General features: G+C 37.3%; 1 protein-coding gene across 1 annotated transcript; it reads right to left on the bottom strand.

Annotated features, from left to right (window-relative positions):
• Window positions 1-18,962: 18,962 nt before the first annotated feature.
• On the bottom strand, window positions 18,963-22,379 carry LOC141249202 (uncharacterized). The gene is made up of 2 exons (XM_073669557.1): window positions 21,035-22,379; window positions 18,963-19,027 (listed from the first exon to the last, which is right to left on the bottom strand). The coding sequence occupies exons 1-2, from the start codon at window positions 22,377-22,379 to the stop codon at window positions 18,963-18,965; spliced, it is 1,410 nt and encodes a 469-aa protein (XP_073525658.1).
• Between the last annotated feature and the right edge of the window lie 2,766 nt (window positions 22,380-25,145).

Raw genomic sequence — 25,145 nt, 5'->3', positions numbered from 1 at the left:
CTTGCATTTCAAGCATAATTTATCTGCATGTTTTCAATTTCTGTTTTGTAGTCACTATGTCTGGCGAAAACCTCAAATTCACACTACGCTCAATAGTTGAGAAAAACAGGCTGAACGACGCCAACTTCCTCGATTGGGAAAGGCAACTGAGAATTGTTCTCAGGTCTGAGCAACAAGAGGATGTCTTAAGCACACCCATTCCTGAATTGTCTGACACCTCATCTGATGAGGAAAAGGCCAATTACAAGAACATCTGCGAAAGATCAAGAGGTGTAACTTGCCTCATGCTTGCAGCTATGGAGCCTGGTCTTCAACAGAGGTTTGAAGATCAGGATGCATACACGATAATGAAAAATCTTAGAGATCTTTTCAAAGAGCAAGCAAGGGTTGAGAGGTATGAAACCCTCAATGCTATATTGCAGAGCAAGCTAGACAAGGGGAAATCAGTTGGACCACATGTTTTTCACATGATAGGCATGTTTGACAGGATGGCTAGACTTGGTAACCCTTACAACATTGAGATGGAAACAGATATAACCTTGCATTCCCTTCATGATGGGTTTGCCAACTTCAGGAAGATGTATCATATGGGAGTCATGGGTAAGACTCTCAATGAGCTGCATGCTATGCTCAAAACCGCAGAGCAAAATGTCTTGGTTGGCCCTAAGAAAGATGTTCTCATGGTCAATAAAGGAAAAGGGTTCAAGAAAGGCCCACAACAGAAGCATCAATACCAAGGGAAGGGCAAGAAAGTTGTTCAACCCAAAGTACCCGCACCAAAAGTAAGGGTAGCTGCTGAGCATGAATGCTTCTACTGTAAGGGTAAGGGGCATTGGAAGAATAATTGCCCCAAGTATCTGGAAGATAAGAAGAATGGTGTATCTTCTTCAGGTATATACGTCATTGAAATCTTATAAACTAGCTCCAATTATTGGGTATTAGATACCGGTTGTGGTTCTCACATTGTTTCGAATATGTAGGGACTGCGAAATAGGAGATGGTTGCAGAGAGGAGAGATAGATTTCCGCGTTGAAAATGGAGCAGCAGTTGCTGCAATTGAAACCGGAGATTATAGTCTACCTCTACATTCTGGATTAGTTTTAGAACTTAATAATTGTTATTTTGTTCCTTCAATTTCTAGAAATTTGATTTCATTTTCAGCTTTGCGCCATGAAGGCTATGAACTTATTATTGTTGATAATGGTTTTTGACATTTATAAGAATGATATTTTCTACGTTCATGAGAATAGTACTAGACTATACATATTAGAGCTCAAATCTGAAGTATATAACGTTGTTACAAAAGGCAAAAGTTGAATAATATAAGTGAAGCCAACCTATGGCATTGTCGCTTGGGTCACATTAGCATCAAACGCATGAAAGAACTCCAACGTGTTAGTCGTCTAAAATCATTTGATTTTGAATCTTTTGAAACATGCGAATCATGCCTAATGGGAAAGATGACAAGGTCACCTTTCACTGGTACAAGTGAAAGGACAACTGGGCTACTGGCTCTCATACATACTGATGTTTGTGGACCTATGAGCACAGAAGTTAGGAGAGGCTATCGATACTTCATTACATTTACTGATGACTTTAGTAGATATGGGTATATCTATCTAATGAAACATAAATCTGAATCTTTTGAAAAGTTCAAAGAATTTCAAAATGAAGTTGAAACACAAACTGGCAAGAAGATAAAGAAACTTCGATCAGATCGAGGGGTGAATATTTGAGCCAAGAATTCGACCATCATTTGAGGAGTTGTGACATAATAACACAACTCACTCCACCAGGTACACCACAACTGAATGGTGTGTCTGAAAGGAGAAACCGGACATTGTTAGACATGGTCCGATCCATGATGAGTTTTGTTGATCTTCCGACATCCTTCTGGGGTTATGCCCTCACTACTGTTGCGTTCACACTAAACATGACTCCGTCACGATCAGTTGACTAGACACCACATGAGATATGGTTTGGGAAGCCTCCCAACTTGTCATTTCTGAAAGTCTGGGGATGCGAGACTTACGTAAAGCGTTTACTATCTAATAAGCTCGCACCTAAATCAGACAAATGCTTTTTTATAGGTTACCCCAAGGAAACGAGGGGTTATTATTTCTACAATCCCATTGAGAACAAAGTGTTTGTTGCTCGGGATGGTGCCATTTTGGAAAAGGATTTCTTTTCCAAGAAGTCAAGTGGGAGAAATGTCCAGCTTGATGAGATTCAAGCTGAGCAACAAACTCTACAGCAAGAGAACATAGAAGATGTCATAGAGGAACTTGATTTTGGAATATTACCTTCTGAAGGTGAAACTATCCAAAATTAAGATGTAATTCCTCAAGCAGATGAAGCAACTGAGGTACCACATACTGATGTGGTCAATCCTCGTGCTGAAGTCTCTCCAGCTGTAGGACCACTTTGGAGATCAGACAGGCTAAGGAGGCGACCTAGACGACATGAGAATTTCATCCCGACTGCTAACATTGATATTCTATTCTTAGAGAATGATGAGCCTGCTACCTATAAACAAGCTATGGCGGACACCAACTCCGAAAAATGGCTTGCAACCATGAAATCCGAAATGGACTCATGTCTGAAAATCAAGTATGGGACTTGATAGATTTGCCTGATGGGGTGAAACCCATTGGATGCAAATGGGTCTTTAAGATTAAGACAGACAAGGATGGAAATGTTTCTGTTTATAAGGCAAGATTAGTTGCCAAAGGATTTAGACAAGTTCATGGTATTGACTATGATGAAACATTCTCACCGGTCGTAATGATCAGGTCCATTAGGATAATCCTAGCTATTGCCGCTTATTATGACTATGAGATATGGCAAATGGATGTCAAAACCGCTTTTCTAAATGAAAATTTAGAAGAGAATGTATACATGATGCAACCAGAAGGTTTTGAGGATCCTAAGAATCCTAGGAAAGTATGCAAGCTTTAGAAGTCTATCTATGGGCTTAAGCAAGCATCTAGGAGTTGGAACCTTCGTTTTGATGAAGTAGTAAAAAAGTTTGATTTCATCAGATGCGAAGAAGAGCCCTGTGTTTACAAGAAGTTTAGTGAGAGCAAAGTGGTCTCCCTAGTTCTATATGTGGATGACATATTACTCATTGGAAATGATATTCCTATGCTGGAGACAGTTAAGGAATGGCTTAAGAAGAACTTTTCAATGAAAGATCTAGGAGAGGCAGAGTACATATTAGGTATAAAGATCTATAGAGATAGATCTAGGAGACTTATTGGTCTAAGTCAAGGAACTTATATAGATAAAATCCTTGCTAGATTCAATATGATGAATTCCAAGAAATGATTTCTTCCTATGCAACATGGTTTACATCTCAGCAAAAGCCAGTGTCCTAAAACACTTGGTGAAACTGAGAGAATGAGTAAGATTCCTTATGCTTCAGCCATAGGATCTATCATGTACGCTATGACATGTACTCGCCCAGATGTTGCGCACGCTTTGAGTATGTGCAGCAGATACCAATCAAACCCTGGAGAGGCACATTGGTGTGCGGCCAAGAACATTCTAAAGTACTTAAGAAAGACTAAGAATGACGTGTTGGTGTATGGAGGTGATGACGAGTTAATTGTCAAGGGCTATACTGATGCGAGTATCCAAACATGTCCTACAAAAGTACCACATGATTAGACACTATGTTGATAGAGGTGATATGAGGATGTGCAAAGTGCACACAGACGAGAACATTGCAGATCCTTTTAACCAAGCCCATGCCTAGGCCCAAGCGTGAGAGTCACACTCGGGCCAAAGGGCTCAAACACATTGGAGAATTGTTTTGAAATATTTATTTTTGATAAAACTTGTTTATCGTTATTACAAACACTTATGCTTGATTCATATATATGATTTTCATATTATTATTTAATTACTTGGAGTTGAATAAAGTATCCAAATAGTTTTGTAGTTAACAAATGGGTCCATCAAAACTGTTCTGGTGGATGAAGCCCCATTAAGTGAACTGAAATTACAAAATTATTAAATTGTCCGTGGTCTTAGTCATTAATTGGGATACAAATGACATATTTTAAGACCATATTGTGAGATTGATTGACAACACCGGGTTTCATGTGTTGTAGGGATACAGAGATGTCTAATCAATTACATAGGTGTGTATGGTGATACATATTGGGCAGACCGTTCTTAGGATTCTGTGGGACATTACTACAGAGTTCTAAGATTATTCATGATTAGTGAGTTCCTTAGACATGAGTACGATATAGTCTTCATTTGGCTGTTGGTATGTCTTTGACGCTGCTAAACGCTGACCGTAACAGGCAGTTATAAAAGTAGTGATTGGGATTGCCAAAAGTTGAGTGGGAGCTATAGTTTTACAAGATTGAATATGTCCTCCTATTCCGTGTATACCATGATACATTTGGAAACGAATGGTGTCTCGGCCACTTGAAGAGTGAGAACTGGAAAAAACGCATGGCCATGCTCAGATGGATTATTAATAATCATCTGTATTGACAGTTCGATCTTAAGAGTTCAAGAAACATATTTGGCGGAAAAGATGAGTTTCATCATATAGTCAAATAAGACATTAAGTGACAAAGGAATTTTAACATTGCACACTTGTTTTAAGGACAAGTGGGAGATTGAAGGAATTGTGTCCTTTAATCAAAGGTGCAATTACTAAATATGAAATAGGATATTTATAGAAGATTTATAATCCGATTATTTTAGGTAGTCATAGTGCTTTGCTAGAATCCAACTATGATTTATGGATTTTATGTTATAAAATTCATTGCTATTATAATTGGGTTTTACGAGGTCACAACATAAGAGTATATGGACTGGATCAATATTTGGGAGATTATATAAAGTATATAATATAAAGTTATACAAGATATAACTTAGAGCTTATTAATGATAAAGAGTTATTATTAATATAAGTATAAATTTATATGTAAATCTATATAAATATATTTAATTAGAAGATTAAATATATCTATTGGTGGATTATATATATGGTTGATCTTTCTTTGAGAAAGACATCAGTTCATTATTTTCTATATAACAAAAGCTCTAAAAAGGCTCTCTCTCAAAAGACAAGCTTTTGATTCTCCGTTCTAGCAATCGGAGAAGAAGGCGATCCAGATCTCTCTACTCGGGGTGGACTAAATAGAGGAGCTTCATTTGCGGCTCTCGATCTTCTCGTTCATCCGGAAATTCACGCATTAAGAGGTATTGTTTCTTTTATACCTTAATCCAATTGATTTATGCTAGATCCTTCGTTTAGATGTTAGAAAATCGTTTCCTGCAATTCCGCTTATACGCATCTAAATCCCTACAGATATTCCTTTACTATTCCCCTATAATCGATTGTCCTCTTATCGGGTGCTTGCAGCAGTTTCCCCTTTGTTGTTGGTGCTTTTCCCTTCGCTGCTGCTCCTCCTTTGCTTTTTGTACCACCACCAGCACATCCTTCTCCATTTTCCGGCTACTTCGTGTTTGTGGTGCCATCGCAACTCTGCCATTTAGCAGGATAATCGTTTTTTCCCTTAAATCACAAATAAATACTGAGAATTTGGGGAAATCAAACCTGTAACAGACAGACTTGTTGCTCGTCGTCCAATCGTCGGTAGGGCGGTAGGGCGGCAGGTCGACTGGAGGAGAGCTTGATATACCGGAATCGAGACGAGCGTTCTGCGCTAAGAAGGAAGAGGTGTTTCTTTTAAGGCTATGTGCTTTTCAATATTGATCCAAATTCATCAAGGTATTATTTGTTGCTGAACTAAAAAATCAATCCATCTAATTTTATACTAGTTTAAAATCTGTACTATGTACGAGTAATTATTCTATTATTTGAGTTAAATTTTTTATTTTATATAAATACTTATCATATTTTTAAATATAGACAATCTCGATAATGTGAATTGTATTTAACAAAATCAAATGCTTAATACATTTGAATTAAAAATCAAATGAATTAAAATACCTCATTACATATAATATTAACTGTTTTGTTCCATAAATGATTGTAAATAGTGGCAAATGGTGAATAATGAATAATACTACTACTAAAAAATCGTTGTATGATTGTATAATAAAAACTAATATATTTAGAAAAGGTTTTTTAAATATATTAATGTTTAGAAAAAGGTTTTATAAAAAATGCTTTATTTTGCTAATATTTTTAAATAAAAGTTTTAAAATAAATGGATTGAAATTTCAATAACATTAAGTTTAAAATATTACATGCTTGATTCTTAGGGAAGAAATATATACATAAGGCCATATGAATCAAAAGTATAATAAAAATATTAGAAGTATAAGATATACAAAAAATAAAACAGATTACATATAAGAAGATGAATCTGAATCATATTGCTCAACTCTTCCCAAGGACTTCGGTGTGAAGTATGAAAGGGTGAAATCTTCGAAAAATTAACTAAATATAAAGGGCATAGTCATAAACCAAAATCTGAGAATACACCAACAACTTGGAAGTTCTTTAGGAGATAATCAACATACTTTGTGAGAGCTTCTTGGACGTATTCTTTTCCCACTGTTCTCGTTGTCGCTACACTTAGCAGATTTTCCAACTAACCTTGCTTTTTCAATAGCTCAACAGCAGTGTTTCTTCCAAAACCAGGAACCACTTGTTATATACCAGGAAACACCATCAATTTCATCTCCCAAGATGCGTCCTATAATGTAAAAAAACAGAGATGAAAATCCAGATTGTTATAAACTAAGAGAATAAATAAGAACACTAGAGAAGGGAGGAGAGAAATGAGAGAGTATTCTTATATTATTAGGGCTTCTAATGAGAGCCTTATATAGGAATTACAAAGCTTGGCCCATAAGCCACTTCTAGGGTTTACATAAAGAAGCCCAATATACATCCAATATAATAATATTATAACACTCCCCCTTGGATGTATATTACTAACTGCCTCGTTAAAAACCTTGTCTTGTAAAACCCAGTGGGATAAAACCAAGACTAAGGGAAAAAGAGTGCAATTGTATTTCTCCCCCTCAGTTGATCACTCTTCTTTGCGTGATTTGAATATGTTGAATGAATCCTTCTTTCGACTTGAATCTTGCATATGAAAACTTTAGTTCTTCAAGAGCTTGCATGAATATACCTGTACTTCAAGAGCTTGCGTGAATATACCTGTACCAAAATTTTATCTACGAATACAAACCAATATAGATAAACATATAAAAATAAATTTCAAATAGTTATATACATGTGTGGACAAACATATCAGTTTGATTATCTATGAGTTGATTCTTTTGAACTTTACCAATCAACATTTATCGTTCTTTTAAGAACCACCAACGCATATGATTTCTATTATAAGTACTAACATAAAGACATTGTTAAAGAATATCTTGCTTTCGATTCCTTTCGAAATGGTTCGTAACCAACAACCAATACTTGTCCTTTAAGTCATTCCATGTAACTTTGGTACAAGATTTCTTCATGAATGTAACTCAATCTCGTTGGATATCATTCGTAAGTGTATTAGCAACTCTTATGCCTAATAAGTCACTATAAAGAACATTGACCTACAGTCTTGTACACTTCAAGTATATCTAAGTATTTTCTTATGAATGATTGAATTGGAATTATTACAAGAACATCCAAAATATCATAGGCATTTTAGTTAGTAAATGCAACCAATAATATGTTGTACCTTTAATACATGATTTGTTTGAACTTCCGGTTTCTTCTTCATTAATCCAATAAATCTAATCATATCAATAATTTGCATTTTCCTAAAACGCCATATATATAGTCTCCTTATCCACTCCCCCTAAAGTTGGGATTTTATCTCAACAAAATGATAATCTTGATACCGAGCGATCACCCAAAATAAGCTCTAGGTATACAATAATTCACAAGAACTCATGCCCCTTATATAATCCCAACTTTCCTTTGTGGCATTACTTTAGTTTGTTTAGGGAGGAATAGGATGTACATCGTATCTTTAGTTTGAAATTTCACCAAACCTCATATGATCGATAAATCCATAAAATCGTTCAGTATACAATGTGAGCTACCTCATGCTCAACCAATACACTATTTCACTGATTTTATTCTCCAACTTCATATTTCATATGACCAAATGAATTAATCTATGATATGTGGATAATCATATATTGGTATATACGATGGTGTATTAACTCCTTATTTTAATCCTTGAACCACCCAAGGAATATGGAGACTCTAATTTACTTTTATGTAATCGACTATATTGATGTTCAAAAAATAAGTCGAATATTTCGATCATCCCAAGACATGAGTTTAATGTCCTTGAAACTTCTGGTCATATAATATGTGTAAATGAAAACTGATCCTGCACATCATCTTTTCACTTGGATGATCGAACTAAATTCAAAGCCACAAATGATTAATAACCTTCATCTAACTTTAAGTTAGAATATATAATTCAATGGGTTGTCATCTACAACTAGTGTGTAAGTTCCATGTAAACTTCAATATAGATATTCGATATTGATAACCATTTTGGTTGAATAACTCATCAACATGTTCATCCTTATGAACCTGAAGAAGGTAGTGTTTTTTCATAAAATTTTCTTGTTTCTTCCAATAACAAGATAAACCTCATATTGATCCTTGTATGAGACACTTCATCTGGAATTTATATTTCACACTAGTATTATTGTTTGCCATTTGCAGGATAAGTGAAACTCCATTGTTTCTCAATATAATGTAAATAATGGCATTATTGACAAAAACATCACCATTGAAATATCCATATGGGTGATCTTCAGGGATATCATCAACTCAACATCACATTAGAGCTCGTTTTATGACATTCATACCAAATAAATGTCCTTAAAATTTATACTATACCATAGTACTAAATTGATCTCAATGTCCTTCAACTAGTAAATTGAAATCTGGTCAGGTAGCTCTTATAGAGTTTATAATAATCTCTGCTGTCAAAAATATTAAGTTTATGATGATATGACATCGCCCTTGTTTTAGCACATTCTACAGGAATCCCAAGTGCTAGATTTTTTTCCCAAATATATTTAACACTTTACCCTTGTGTTAAATCGTTTTCTTCCTAAAATGCTTAAGTCAAAAGATTGTGTCATTTCAAAGACATAATAATCTTTTTATACATCCATTACCAAGGATGATACATATCCTTTAAAACTGATATAAAAAAATGCACAATTTAAGTCTTATAAAGAAAAGACCGGTCAACTTCAGGTGACTAGAAATTAATCACTTGACTTTTATACCATAAAAGTAACATTAGCAGACACATAAATACGTCATTGAATTGATCAAAATCAATTCAGGAAACCGCTACATAAATATCTAGTTGAATTGATCAAAATCAATTCACGCACGGTCTCATAAATACCGCATTGAATTGATCAAAATCAATTCACAAAACCGTCACATAAATACCTTATTGAATTGATCAAAATCAATTCACAAAATTGTCAAATAAATACGTTGTTGAATTGGTCAAAGGCAATTCATGAAATTGTCACATAAAATAAATAACTACTCTACATGCATATAATCGTAACAGACAAAATATAAATCTCATAGGTAAAATAAAATTTGAGAGAGGAAGATGTAGGTCCATAATCTATAGCAGATAACATAAATTAGGTTTATTAATAAATAACAATAAAGTAATTAAGATATTTGGAAACTAATGAATAAAAGGAAGCTAACTTATAGGAGATTTGACTAACATCCCTCTCTAACCATATTGACTAGGTAATTACCATAATTAAAAATAGATCTATTCATTAATAGAAGATTTGACTAACATCCCTATAATCTCTCTAACCATATTGACTAGGTAATAGCCATAATTAAGAAATAGATTAAAATCACGTACATAACAAACTTATATGGCAATCTCACACAATTCAACCACGTACAATCAAAGAAATCACGTAGATAAAATCATAACTGATATACGTAAAGGAAATCGGAATGACTGCCTTATCAATGAGACCAATCAACACGAATACGTTCGAAAACCGATCGAACAGTATTACACATACGAAGTGAACAAAGAACGTACGGGTCTGTATGATTGTAGTTTCGTTTTTGGTTGCGAAGTCAACTCTTTTGATCACTTCAGGGATGTTTGACTCATAAATTGAATCTCTTCCGGGATCTATTGATATTACTCCTGGTATCAAAATCATTTCTGGAATTGCCGTATGCATAAATAGGGAAAAAATAGCTTGCTTATCACTTCTGGGATTTTTCATTATCACTTCGGGGATTAATTTGTATATATCACAAGAATGAATTGATGTCGCTTCTGGGATCTAGGAATATCACTTCAGGGATTGTTATGCATATAAATGGGCATATAAAAAAAAACTGAACGAACTATAAGTAAAGAAGTGACAGAAGTATGAATAGATTAAAGATGAAAGTCTACCTTGAATCAAGAGCGTGCTGATAACGTGTTATAAACTAAGAGAATAAATAAGAACACTAGAGAAGGGAGGAGAGAAATGAGAGAGTATTCTTATATATTTAGGGCTTCTAATGAGAGCCTTATATAGGAATTACAAAGCTTGGCCCATAAGCCACTTCTAGGGTTTACATAAAGAAGCCCAATATACATCCAATATAATAATATTATAACACCAAATATATTTTCCTAAAAAAACATATATGTATACATCTGATGAGCACGATGGATCTATGTAAGATAAAAAGTGTCTCAAAGCATTAAATGCTCCATAATTAGGTTGGATTAGTTGATGAATTGGGCCTACACTTTCTATGATGATTAAATTTGGGATTTGTTTGTATAAATTTTTTATTAAGGATACGTCACCAGATTAATGATCCATCCTCATCTTCCTCCCTTTACCCTGTAATATGGAGTTATGACGGCTAGTCGTAACTAAAGTGTTGAATCATACATTACAAAGACGCATATATGATAGAAATGACATCTACAACCCTTATATATATTGAATCCTTTCCTACCGTCACCTAAACTTTTGAACAACGGGGATTCCAACTGTTTAAATGGACTCCTAGTTTTGACGTTGTTGGGGGATTTTGAATAACAAAAAATTAAAGATGTTGTAGGTTATTTTGAGAAAATACAATTTAATTTAAATCTTTATGGATTTCTCTAGTAAATTAGCCAATCTAGATAATTTGAAGCAATCGTTTAGTTATCATTGTCGAGGCCTTTTGGTCATAATGGATTTAACCTCGATTAGGCTTGGTAAGTTCTAAAATTTTCTTAACAAAGTTGCTTTAGTCGACGAATTAGGGATTCTTATGATGTATTCGTTAACACAAAATAATGAACCCATACTACATTATTTTTCGAAGTTAATAAGCATTTTTGATGTCTTAACTACAATTGATTTAGAATGTTAATATCTACAATATCTGAGTGGTTTTACATGGCCTATGGAGCCTTTAATAAACTAAAAATACATTAATAATGTGTTATATAAGCTTGTCATAGTCATAAGTCAGTAGATTTGTTATATTTTAAGAACTTATGATTTCATAGTATTTGACACTATTATTAGTCTTCTTGCATCGATAAATTATAATATTGAAATTGGGTTGATCAAGGTTGGAAATGAGTTTATTGAGCTCAACAGAAAACTTCATGTATTAGAAAGGGCGAATACTATAAACAACTAATGTGTTGTTGATTGTCTTAATATATAATTTCTGTTATAATTCTATATTTTATCCTTCTTATTAGGATGAAATATACTAAAAATAAATAAAAAATATATACCATAAATAACCAATTAAGTAGTGAATGCACTGTATCATGTAGTAGTTAACTTATCTACTATATTAAATGTCATATTCTTACAAAACAATAAGCATATAACAATCCATAATTAAGAGAGTGTATATTCATATTTAAATACATATCCTCATACAAACAATAAACAAAACAGATATACAAGATATTTATGAGAGTTACTTTATAGAAAACAAGACATCATGTGGAAAAGAACACAATAATAAGACCTATATCCAACAAAAAACAAACAAAATATAAGACGGCGATACGGAAAACTAACGTCCACTAGAAACAATGTGTATGAAAATAAATAATAATTAAATTTTTAGGCAATCATAAAGAATAATAAAGATTTCGACCAAAAAATAATATTAAGGATCAGTCGTTTGCCCATTTTTTGCATGTGGTTGTGTTCTAGTTACCCGTTTCACGGTTTTGATGAGGATGAGCTAGTAATCCACCTCTACAATGGGTTATGAGCTCAAGAGAGGAGAATCATAGATGCCTCATGTAATGGTAGTGTCTTGAACTTGACCCCTGCCATAGCTATGAGCAGAATACATGACATCATTGATGGTACAAGAAGCTTTCGAAAGACTTACACCAAAAGATGAGCTAATGCTACGAGCTCTAGTGGCCCCGATCTTACTAGTGAAATTGCTGAGTTAAAGAGTATGATCAAGGGTTTGTCTCTTGGTAGAGATCCAAAGGCAAGAGTTTGTGGGATTTGCACTGATGAGTCTCATCCTACTTATATGTGTCCATAACTGCTGGACCCTACTACTGCTGAAGTTCATGTTGTGGGAGGATATGGACCTCCTAGACTTCGGTTTGACAATCAGGCCAACAACTATAACCCGAGGTGGAACGATCAATTTGGTGGACAACAGTACCATCAAGCTCAGCAACATTATCAGTACAGGCCAGAAGCTCCACAACACAACCAATACTAGGCTCCTTACCAGCCCATTATACCTTCTGCTCCAGCTCCATCGATCGAGGATATGCTGAAATCCTTGACCAAACACTTCACTACGCATGTTCAAAACACCGAGTCAAGCATCAAGAACATGGAGAAGCAAATCGGTCAATTGGCCGAGGCAGTGACTAATATTGCTCAACAAACCTCCAAGAGTTATCCGACTTAGACAAAGGTGAATCCACAAGTGCGAAACGTTAGTGTTGTGCAATTAAGAAGTGGAAAGTTGATTGGAAGTAATCCCAAGCCTGAATTTGAAGTTGAGGGTGAACCAGAAATATAACGAACAGAAAAGAAACCGCGGTCACGCCTCAGATTTTTGGTAATCCGAGGAACGTGAATCACTGCCAAACAGTCGTGGCCAATCTGACGACGGTCGCGCCCTATCTGAACCCTTTCCTTCGAGTTCAACAGAACTTCAACCGCGGTCGCGGTTTAGGGACCGCGGTCATGACTCAGACTCTGGAGGAGACGTTCATTTGAAAGTCTTACAAGATGTTACTATGATCGTGGGGACTTCCACCTTAGACAAGAGAACTATGTGAGGTCCAGTGTCCCTCCCCTCTATTCCGAAAAGCCTCCCGCACCCTTTTTGGAAGCTCTTAAGGACACAAGAAGGACAAAAAATGATAAGGAGATGCTTGAGACCTTCAGCAAGTATGAGGTCAATATCCCTTTGCTCAAGCTGATCAAGAGCATTCCTCTTTATGCAAAATTTTAGAAGGATTATGCACATTCAAGAGGAAACAAAAGCTTAAGGAAAGTCACAAGGTCGCGGTAAGTGAGATAGTCTCGGCCATCTTCCAAAAGTGTATGCCTACGAAGTACAACAATTCGGTATGGTAATTGTCCTTGTCGTATCGGTGATACTATTTTGATAACGCTATGGTTGATTTGGGTGCTGCTATTAATGTGATTGTATGCAAGCATCTAGGACTAGGACATTTGCATGAAGCTAGTGTAATAATTCAACTGGTTGATGGGTCCACTGTTCATCCTAGGGGATTGGTTGAGAATGTGTTAGTGATGGTGGATATGATAGTTTTCCTACAGATTTTATGTGCTAGATATAGAGAATAATACGTGAGTTGTGCCTATACTCCTAGGTAGACCTTTTATGAGAACTGCGGGCACAAAAGTTGATTTAGCTAGTGGATCTTTATCTTCAGAGTTTGATGGGGATGTTGTGAAGTTTGATATCTTTGGTTCTATGAAACACTCTATAGAGGATGTTGCTTGTATTTTTTTCCATTGGTGCGATTGATCCCATTGGGGATATGGATGATATTAAGGTGCGTTTGGATGGTGGCCCCCGTTACTGACTTATAGGGCGACAAGATTCCCCTCCTTCTTCTACTATGCAGGTACCTAAAGTTGTGATAAGGTTACCTCCAGGACATTACGTGGAAAAGAAGAAGGGTTGGTATGATAAGGGAATAAGGAAGAGAAAAGGAATCAGGTCGTACTATGTGAGGAAGGATGAGTTGGCCCTTGAAGGGCCACGTGCTGGATAACTGAGAGCTAGAAGTCGAGCTTGTGCCTTGAACCAAGGCGCTGCTCGGGAGACAACCCGAGACATAAGGTATTTTTCCACTTTCACCCATCCTTTATTTTTGTTCTTTATTTCACAATAGGGACATTGTGTGCTTCAAGTGTGGAGGATGGAATTATCTCACTATTTTTGCTATTTTAGTTCATTTTTGAAATTTTTTAGTCTATTTTGAATTTTTGTGAGTCGGTTGTTATATTTTCCCCCTATTTGGTACTTTGTGGAATCTTATAACGGTGCATTGATTTTGAATCTTTTTGATATACTTTAGAAGTTGATATTACAATTGCGTTATGATGATGATATGATTGATCAAATTAAGGACTTTGACTTGAGCATGTGGACTACGATTCAGATACATTAGGACCAATACTAGAATTGCACTTTTACCATCTCATCTCTAGTTCTATCATGTTATTCATTTATCCTGCTTCCATCTTTTTCATTACCAAAATGCATAAAAAGAGAATAAAAGGTGGTGAAATCCTAGCGCAATAAGTCAAAATAGTACACGATCTCCGTGGTATGAAAGATAACTCCGGGTTCGATCCTCCATTGCAAAGAAAAGAGTTTCATTAGTGGTCCCGAACCGTAAAACGGACGGGCCGATAACAAAATAATGGTTTTAAAAGAAGAAAAAATAGTGAATATATGAATATGATGAAAAGAAGCAACAAAAAGTATATATGGTATTTCTTGAGCTAGTTGTGATTTTTGTGTGCTTTCAATGGTGTTGGAACTTGTGATATCCTATCATAGATTATAAAGCATGTTAGGAAGAGAAATTGTCATTTGTTTGATGTGGCATTATTATCCTTCATATATCACTTGGATAAAGACAACTTTTGCATATTCTATGGATTCATTGTCACGTGCTTGCGTAGGACAAACATAGTTCATGTTTGGGGAAATGTTGATGTCATGCATTTTGGGTTAGTTTAGAGTTATTTTGAGTCTTTCGAGTCTTGCTTTGTCTTTCTTTTATAGATTTTTGGTAGAGTCAGAATCTACGCATGTGCTTTGATGATTGCAGGTACATGGAGTTGAAGTATTCATGATGACCACTGCTACCATGTTTTTCCATAATTGCTCAGACCTTTGTGCTTAATGGAGGAGTTGACATACTTTTATTTACTCGAGTAAGAGAAAGGTCTAAGTGGGGAATTTGATAGGCGCAATCTCATATGGTGCTGAGAGTGATTATTAGGTGGTTATAAGTGCATTTCAGAGGCCTTTCGTTGTTAAATGGAGCACACGAGGCATCGGACAAAAGACGTCAAAGTAAAGACGAACACGCAAAAGAGCGAAGAAAAGTTGTAGAACCTAAACCGCGGTCGTGCCAGTCGACGCATGCGTCACTCAACAGTGAGCAAGCTGCATTTGCGGTCAACCGACCGCAGTTACGCATGTCGACGCTGGAGTTTTCCGGATTCGGTCCGAGATTGGGCTTTTGTGGGATTTCGACTCTTCATATCCACATGTTATTTAAAGAAACTTTTCTAGGCTATTTGGGGATCGATCAGCCTCTCTTCCACACTCTTAGTCTTTTCATTCTCTTCCAAGATTATGAAGAACTAAATCCCATTGTTCACGTAGCAAATTGAAGCTTTCAAATTGGGTAAGTTGTGAGATTTTTAACTCTTGTGTTTAATTTGATTGAAGATTGTGCTGGTATCTCTTGTGCTTTATCTTTTATTGATTTGTGTTAATATCTTTAGTTTGGCCAACTAGCTTTGTTGATGTTCATCATATTGCTACACTTGATAATTTGAATGGAAAGTCTTGCCTTTTGGTAATGAGCATAATTTACATAGACTATTTGCGAGTGCTTATTGTGTAGAGATATCAAATTCATGTCGAGTATCCGACTATTTGTCCATGGTATTGCATGAACCTATCTATCCTTGAGTTTAATGCTATTGTGTTCTTGAATCTTGATATTTTATTGGTTAGAACTCAATAATGGTCTCTAGGACTATTGGGACTAGTTTCTTTATAAGAACAAGGATTATGACAATCAATTAAGTGTTATGAACATGAGGTATTAGGAATCTATGATCAACTACTTGTCTGTTCTTTTGATATCTGATAAATGAATATTCCAATCCATACTTCATATTACTTTTGCTTACTTACTTGCTTTTCACAATACAAAATCCCCCAAACCTTTACTAGTTAATCGCATATAGGTATAAAATGGATAACCTGACCCCCTTGGGTTTGATCCTGACTTTCCACTATACTCTATAGTGTTAGTTTGGTTAATTCTTTGATTAGGCAAATGACTCTAGCCTCGTCAAAGATCCTCCAGCGGATCAAGCCAAGGAAGAGGGAACAACAATTGAAGAAGAGTAGTTTTTATTAGAACCCTCTTTCGTTGAATCTACATAACTAATTTCCCTAGGCTTTCCACTATTATCTCCATCTACAAAAAAATATTTTTCTTGTTTTTTACTCTATCACATGTTTTTCACTACTTAATATATGAATTTTACTGCAATTGACTTGTTAAATGCTTTCGAGCCTTATCACCTATCATTTCTCTAGAGCTTTGATTAATCGGTGTTCTCTAGCTACTTGTCTTGTGATACATTTCTCTAGGGACTTTTAGATGATGTGAAAAGGCGGAAGTGAACTCTAGATATTTTAACAGACTAAGGTATGAATGTTGTTCTATTAAGGGGGTAGTTCCTTTAGCTTTCAAAGTTTAACTTTGAAAGGAATTATACTTGCGTTGAGGGGAATATGTAATTCATTATTGACCGTTCTACATTATCCTTCATGTTTTTTCTCATCTTTTCTATGTTCTCTATATGCCAGGTTCTTATGTTTGTCATCATCAAAAGGGGGAAATTGTTAGTATTGTGAATCCAGAGAACACCGTTCTCTTTGTGAACAATACTTTATTCCTTTATTTTAATTATAAAAAACCACTTGTTATATCATATGCTATCAAGTATGTTCTGCAAGCATATAGAACAGATCAAAAGTCTCACTAAAAGTCCAAGCCTGAGATCAAGAGAACAAGACAAAATGCCTTGAGTCAAGAACTAGAGAACATTGTTTTGTTAAGCCCAGTTTAACAAAACAATGTCTTCAAACGCCGAATGAAGTGAAGATATTCTTTGAAACTAACTCATATGCACATCTCAAGATCAAGAACAGTTATTTATGAAAAATGCCTTCCATCAAGAACAGAAGACGAAAACCCAATGCAAGGAAACACCGACTTTCAAGTTAGCGGTTGATTTGAACATTTGAACTTTGAAGGATATTCATGTGCTCTGTTTCTGAATAGTCTTATGATAAGAATTAAGAGTGTAATACGTGTAATTCCTAGAGTTTCCATGTAAGTTGATTCCGCATCTTTGGACTTGAGCCGTATAAGGGAACTACTCAAATCAAAGGCATAAATCATGGAGACCGATTTGGATGTTGCAAGACTCAATCTTGGAGCACATAAATAGGGTTCATTATCCTTCACTTTGTTTTATCAATTTCCAAAACAAAAGAGAGATAAACTAAGAGTCGATCGAGTGTTTTTCTGTAGAAAACAGTGAAATTTTGTTAAGAGTGTTAGAAATTTAGGAAATTTAGTGTGTCTTGATGTAAGTTGTGTGATTTTCTAATACAGTAACTGATCTATTAATATAATCAGGATTTCAAATCCTTTCAAGAGAAAGGTAATGAGTTTTATCCTAGATAACTTGTTATTTACCAAAGGTTCCTACTGTAAAAAATAATGTTCCCTTTTGTACTTGAGAAATAATTCCGCATCTAAAGAACAACGTTTTGTTTCTTAGATTAACTTAAACATACTGATCTTACAGGATGATTTATGACTATGTATATCAGATTTGTTATATAGAGTTGCTGGAAGTCAAAATTCCAACCTAGCCCGATTAATCAATGGGGGTGTCGCTCATTATTGAAGACAATTTTTTTTTTTGAACAAGCAATACAAATGTCAATTTTCTAGAGAAGATGACCTAAATCATCAATGCGGATGATCTTTACAAATTCCTAAATTCGAGAGGAGACTGTTGGAGTAATGAATCTAGCCTGTCAGACATAATAATGGAGTTATAATTCTTAACAACTTCCAAGAGGAATGGTTGTTTCCATCTGAATTTCGCTAGAAAATCTGCAACTTGGTTGCCAGAATATTTGATGTGATTGAACTTTATGGCCTGGATTGTTGAACATAATTGAGGACAATTGAAAGTAGATGTTTGGGGAGTAACTGTCGTACTTGGTGGGTGAGTTCCGCGCTCCATAATTGTATCACGTTATAAAGCTTATGGTAGAATCAACTTTTCACATCATCAAGTAATAATTGGTTATTGTTAAGGGGATGTCGGAGGTGGTTATTCCGGGTTCTCGTAGGCTCATTGGGAACGGCCGTGACACGCGCTTTTGGTCTGATTTTTGGTTACCTGAGGGCGTTCTGCTGGGCAAGTGTTCTTCTGTTGTTCCTGTTCATCTCAGAGACAAAACTGTAGCAGATTTTTGGGAAGATGGCTTTGGATGGAAGTGGTCCTCCTTCTCTGAATTCTTGCCGGCCGACTGCCTCTTGTCTATTGCCGGAGTTGCGCTGCTGGGGGATTCCGATGACTGCAACATCTGGAGGTTCTCAAGAGATGGAAACTACACAGTCGCTTCGGCCTACTCGTTCCTCATTCCCGCCGGCGGTGACGTCTTCATTGACAGAGGGCTTTTCAAGAAGATTTGGAATATGGGTTGTCAAGAACGTGCTAGAAATTTTTGTTGGCGGGCTGCGAAAGGGGGAGTGCTCACCAACGAGGAAAGATTTCGAAGGCACCTAGCCTTCTCTGATTTATGCGGCGTGTGTAAGAATGGGCCAGAGACGTTTTTGCATCTCTTCAGAGATTGTGTCATTGCCAGAAGGGTTTGGGAACTGCTTGGTGCTCCGGTTGCGGCTGGGCACTTCTTCGTTTCTGATTTTGCGCCTTGGATGAGGTGGAATCTTCTCTGCTCTTCTCATCTTGGCGCCAACTGGTGCGGTCTCTTCGCCACAGCTCTTTGGGCAATCTGGAATCAAAGAAACAAGCAGGTAATGGGAAATGGTGTTGGCGCCTTCACGTCAGCGGAGGATCTGGCTGCTCATGTTGTTAGGTCCCAGTGTGATTTTGATTTGGCTGCTTGGGGAGATGCCACTCTAAGCCTGCAAGAGAAGTTAGGCTCATCATGTGGCGTAAGCCGGTTGTCGGTACGATTTGTCTCAATACGGATGGGGCTGTCAGAGATGGTTTGGCTGCTGCGAGAGGAGTTCTGAGGGATAGTGCTGGCTAGTGGGTCGGGGGGTTCGTCCACAACATTGGCTCGGGTTCGGTTCTGGCAGCGGAGTTATGGGGGGTCATCTCGGGCCTTCGCCTAGCACGTGATCTGGGGTTCGGGAGGGTTTCTTTAGAAACAGATTCGTCTTTAGTTGTTCTGTTTTTAGGTAAACCTATAGATCGAAGGCACCCCTTATTTAGTCTTGTGTCTATTGCGCAAGACTTAGTTAGTAGGAACTGGATTTGCCAGTTCCGTCATATCTTCAGAGAGGCAAACCGCGTCGCCGACGCGCTAGCTGATCTTGCTTTTCAGTTTCCTTTGGGCTCGACTGTTCTCGTTTCTCCACCGCCTGTGGTGGTTGAAACACTGTTAGATGATGCTAGGGGACGGGCCACACCCCGGTCTGTTGTGGTCCATCTTGCTTCTGATTCTATCGGATGAGGGGAGGCGTGCCTCTGTTCTTACCAAAAAAAAAAAAAGTAATAATTGGTTCTATCAGTATGCAAGAGCAAAACCACATCTATTTTACGCTCCATCTACACATATCTTTGTAAAAACTAAAAACTCGAACACAATCCCATACAAAACAAAACAACATCGGCCAAGTACACTTTAGAATTAACTCTACTTAAAGTTCGAAAGAGATTAATCTTTAAATGAAATTTCAACAAATAAAATTACTTTAATCTCTTCTCAATTTTATTTGTTTATTTAGCCTTTTCAATTAATTAAAGGTTCGTTTACCATGTCTCATCATAATAGCCTTTGTTTTATAAAAGTACTTTATCCTAAAAAATAATGTTTAGGGCTTGTCTGATTTTAATATCTAGATATAGGTATGAATATGAAATATCAGTTATATTTATACATGTGTTTTAATTAATATATGTTATTTGTTATGTAGATAAGTATATCATTTATGTACATCAAAATGATATTAGATTTTTTTTTATATCTCTCAAAAAATGAGTATATCAAGCATATCAATCATATCCATACTAATCATATACTTGATGCATATCTTATTACCCGTACATGACATATAAATAATGATACCAAACGAGGCCTTAATACATAAGGCTCACAATGAATTTGGCCTTTTGAATTCCTGGACTAAAAACACATTTATTTGTTCCAAAACAAATCCCAAATGTTTTATGTTACGGTTTATAAATCTACTCATAGTTAGTCGAAGACATATAATTTGATTGAGAAAAGGTGAAACACTATTTTATTAGGGAGCTTTGGAGCGAGGCTCCTCAAAGCATGCACGCACAACAGCCTTTAATTAACTTGCCAGATGTTATGGATAAAGCTAGCTAGGGAAGAAATTACTAAAAATGCAAGATATTAGGAGAAAGTTCATCGATCGCTAAATTTTCAGAGTTTGGACGAGCTGAGATAGACGGTTGTAGGAGGAACCATTGGGAGTGAGTGCTTGTGCTGCCTCCCTTTGAAGATGTTTGGCTCTGCACCTCAAACGACAGGCTTCCTCTCCTTCGAACAGTGACCTCACTGTCTTCGCGATCTCCTCCCTCCCTAACTCGGAGGGGCGCACAGCCACCTTGACCTCCTCCACTAACAGGGCGGCGTTCATCCTCTGCTCAGCAAACATTGGCCACGCCAACATGGGCACTCCCTTGCTCAGGCTCTCCATAATCGAGTTCCACCCACAGTGCGTCAAGAAGCCCCCTACAGACGGGTGGGACAACACCTTCGACTGCGGGGCCCACTGAGGGACCAACATTCCAACGCCGTGTGTCTTCTCCTTGAACCCAGGTGGAAAGTACGTATCCATGTCATCCCGGTCGTCGCCTTTCAATCCCAAGTAAGTCCCACTGGAATCGTGGTCCACTGGCTGTCTCACCACCCATACGAACCTCTGCTGGCTCAGCTCAAGGCCCCACGCCAGCTCTTTCATTTGCGCCTTCGAAAGGGTCCCGCCACTCCCGAATGAGACATAGATGACAGACTGAGCGGGCTGGCGGTCCAGCCACTCCATTAACAACATATCATCGTCGGTGTTGGTGCTATAAGGCTCTTCCACGACTATCGGGCCGATATCATAAACGGGCACCTGAAGGATGCTGCCCTCTCTCAGAGCCGCCAATGTGGAGCCCTCTAGATCCTGCCAGGACCTAGTGATGACACCGTCAAAGAGGGGGATCAGAGCTCCGATGTGCATGAACTCCGTGTACTGAGGCTCGTTACGTTGAGTCATAGCTTCGATCACGTCTTCCCGTCTAAGCGGTTTACAACCAGGAATGTTAAGAAACTCGCCGTCGTCAGTGCACTTGTCAAGAACCGGGGAGTAGGCGTGGTAAGCAACACACCATGCACTGGCGACGAGGACATAGCAAGGCAGCGCCAACTCGCGGGCAATGGATAGATACCCGACAGCAAAAAGGTCGAGGATGACCATGGTGGGGCTAGGCTCCCGAAGGCCGCAGATGACCTTCCGGATGGAGGGCGTTGTCTCCCGCATCAGGGCACAGATCTTGACCACTAGATGGGCTCCCGGGTCTACTATGTTCGAGATGTCAGCAGCTGGGATCTTGACTACGCTGATATCTCCTCCTCCTTCTCTTACTGGGGCATGGGTCGCACCACCACTACTTACGAAAAGGATAGTGACTTTGAAAGAGTGAAGAGAGGACAACCGGTTCGCCAGCCCCAGTAACGGGGTCAGGTGCCCCATCCCAGGGCTTGACACAAGCACCGCGTGAGCTCTTCTCGATGCACCTTTCTCCATGGCTAGCTAAGTGAACTTACCAATCCTCCCTTCCACTATATATAAACTAAGTAACTATCCAATTCATCAATTTTTACTCGATAAAACCTCCACCATTTCATTTCTCACACTTGAATTAATAATAATCTATTCCAAAACAACGTGGTAGGATTCCAAAATACGCAATGCAAAATATATATAACCAAAACACTTTAGCATCATTATCCACGACATTTAACAAAACATAATAAATTACTCCCAGTCAATGAGCGAATGGCTGCCCATGTGAGCACTGTGCAGAGTTTGATAAATAAGAGTATAATAAAACTCATACGTAGGTACTTATACGTTATACCTATGGAGGAGAGGGATAGAGTAGTCATCAAAAAGTATCTGATGGTGTTAGGTAGGTACGTAGCCGTGGCATCAATATCAACGACATTTGTTTTTGGTCGAAGTATCAACGACATTTAACATACGACAACTACACGAAGCACGTGGTAAGATCCATAAAATCAGGACCTTTAAACAAAAGATTAATATGATTACCAAACACGTGGTATTAGGTTTTCTCGTCATCGAAACGTCCAATAACCCAAAAAAAGAAGATAATTTTCAAATTACTTGGATATTTCTATTGTTTTTCATGAACACAGATTAAACGAACTAAAATTTGAATTAACTTATCAAATATTATACATTTTATTGTAAAGCTTTGTTATATCATCCTAGAATCTAGTTAAATTAATTTAAATTTCTAGCTTTAATTAGTTTATTGTTTGACCATGGTATACAATAGAAAAACTGTATTATCTAACTTTTACAGCTAGTAGATCAATTATATCCGAAAAAGACTTAGAATGAATGAGATTGAATAATATAATAGTCTTTAACTGATTAACAATATAAATGTTAGAGATCTCAAATACAAGTAGTTATATTCAGCCGATTAGAAAATGTGTTTTCATAAGTACAGTCGAAGCGTATTTATATGATCTCCAGCTCCTCCCGATCACGACCGAGAACATCTCTATCCATGTCGTCCATCCCGCTAAAATTGATCGTGGCTAGTAATCGTCTAGGTAGCCATCCAATGTTACGGTTTCCAACAACTACTTCCTTTGGATATGTAACCGTCCGATCATGACACTGGGCGTCCATTCAAGATGATGGACCAGCGGAACTAGGCTCAACAATTTCCCCAAAACGTGACGGTCAGATGACAAGAAGATTTCGAGGCGGTTCGTTTTTCTAACCATCTCCGGACACGTGTCGACCCTTGATTTTTGATGATTGAGAATATCTGGAAAGATATCATTCCAGTGGGTAAAGTCTACCTACTTACCACCCATCACCTTCTTGGTTGATATGTACCTGAATCACCACACTTGGTTACATATTTTGTTAGTAATAGGTAATATATTTGTTCATTTGCCCTCACCTTCTTCTATGTCTCTAGCTTATCCAGAAAACGAGCCTAATTTGGATCACTCCTCATTATAGCAAGGAGTCGGGCATTCTCCTTCGAGTTGGTAAACGACTTGTATTTAGCTCTAATAAGCTCTCATTTGTTTTTGGAGTCAGTATGTCTTCTAGAGATGGTGTGGAAGGTCATATACTACCGAGGGGAGGAACATATGGTAAAATATAGTAGTTGATGTAGATCAAATCCTCTTTCTGGTTCAGAACTATACTAGGGGTGCATGGTACGTCGAAACGCTCACAGTGTGCCCCAGTTCTGTCAGAACATTTTTACCATATTCTTCCCCAACTTTTAGCGAACATACATATTTTTTAGGGTAGGACGCAAAAAAACTGGCGGGGTGCGCTTTTATTGTTGTCACCTCATTCTTAACATTTTATTTAAGTGTCAGATCATCAACATAACTAAAGGCGCATGGTTCAACTCAACCGGAAAGGTGCCCCCTACATTCCAACACTTTTATATTCATGCTCAAAATCTAAGAAAACAAGTCAAATAAAAAGTGTGCGGTGTAGCTAAATTGGTAAAGTGCGCTAGAGGCTTTGTTAGTTTATTCTTAAAATCTTTGAAATTTTTTCTAACTCTCGCATTTATAGATTCTGTGATGCATTGTGCGGCTAAAACATCAGGGTGCGCCCTTCTTGCAGATTTTCCTCCACTACTAGAAACACCTGATTGGCGACGGAAATTTCCGTCGCTAATCAAGGGATAACCATCGCTAATAGTGGTTAGCGACGGAAGACCGTCGCTAACTCCCCGTCGTCACAGAAATGGTCGCTAAAAGACTTGACGGAAAAACAAAACCGTCGCTAATTAGAGACGGTTTTTGCGACCAAATTCCCTTTCCAGATTTGATGTTCGGAGACCGATTGTTGCGGCGGCTTTTGCGACCAAAATTAGTCGCTAATATGGATCCCCGGGAGACCAAAGTTGGCGACGGTTTTGGCGACTACAATCCGTCACTAATATGTACCTCTGGACACTGATCTCTTGCAACCGGTTTTGCGACGAGATTCCGTCGCTAATGCTGCGTCCATAAGCCCCCAAAACTAAGACGGATTTCCGTCGCAAATCCTGTCCCAATTTTCTTCCACAGGTCATCGATTATCGTTATAAAATACGGTTTCACATGTTCGTTGATGTTAATATTGCGACGGTTTTTGCATTTTTATTGAATTGAAAATTATTATAAAATCAATCGTAAACAAAGATACAAATCATAAATTAAACCGAAATTGTTATTACAAAATGAAACGTAACAAACAACATTCGTACAAAACAAAAAAAAAAGATTTAAATCAACA

This window comes from Phyllobates terribilis, unplaced genomic scaffold, assembly GCF_046119375.1.
Source record: "Phyllobates terribilis strain yellow unplaced genomic scaffold, ASM4611937v1 Scaffold_4368__1_contigs__length_61771, whole genome shotgun sequence".
Taxonomy (NCBI): Eukaryota; Metazoa; Chordata; class Amphibia; order Anura; family Dendrobatidae; genus Phyllobates; species Phyllobates terribilis.
This window is presented reverse-complemented; position numbering and strand designations above follow the sequence as displayed.

Excerpts from the sequence above, each read along its gene's own strand:
- LOC141249202 (XM_073669557.1), bottom strand. The coding sequence starts at position 22,379 with ATGGAGAAAGGTGCATCGAGAAGAGCTCACGCGGTGCTTGTGTCAAGC. Across the intron at positions 19,028-21,034 it reads CAATGGTTCCTCCTACAACC|ACGTCACCGCCGGCGGGAAT; the intron begins GTCTATCTCAGC and ends CTGTCAATGAAG.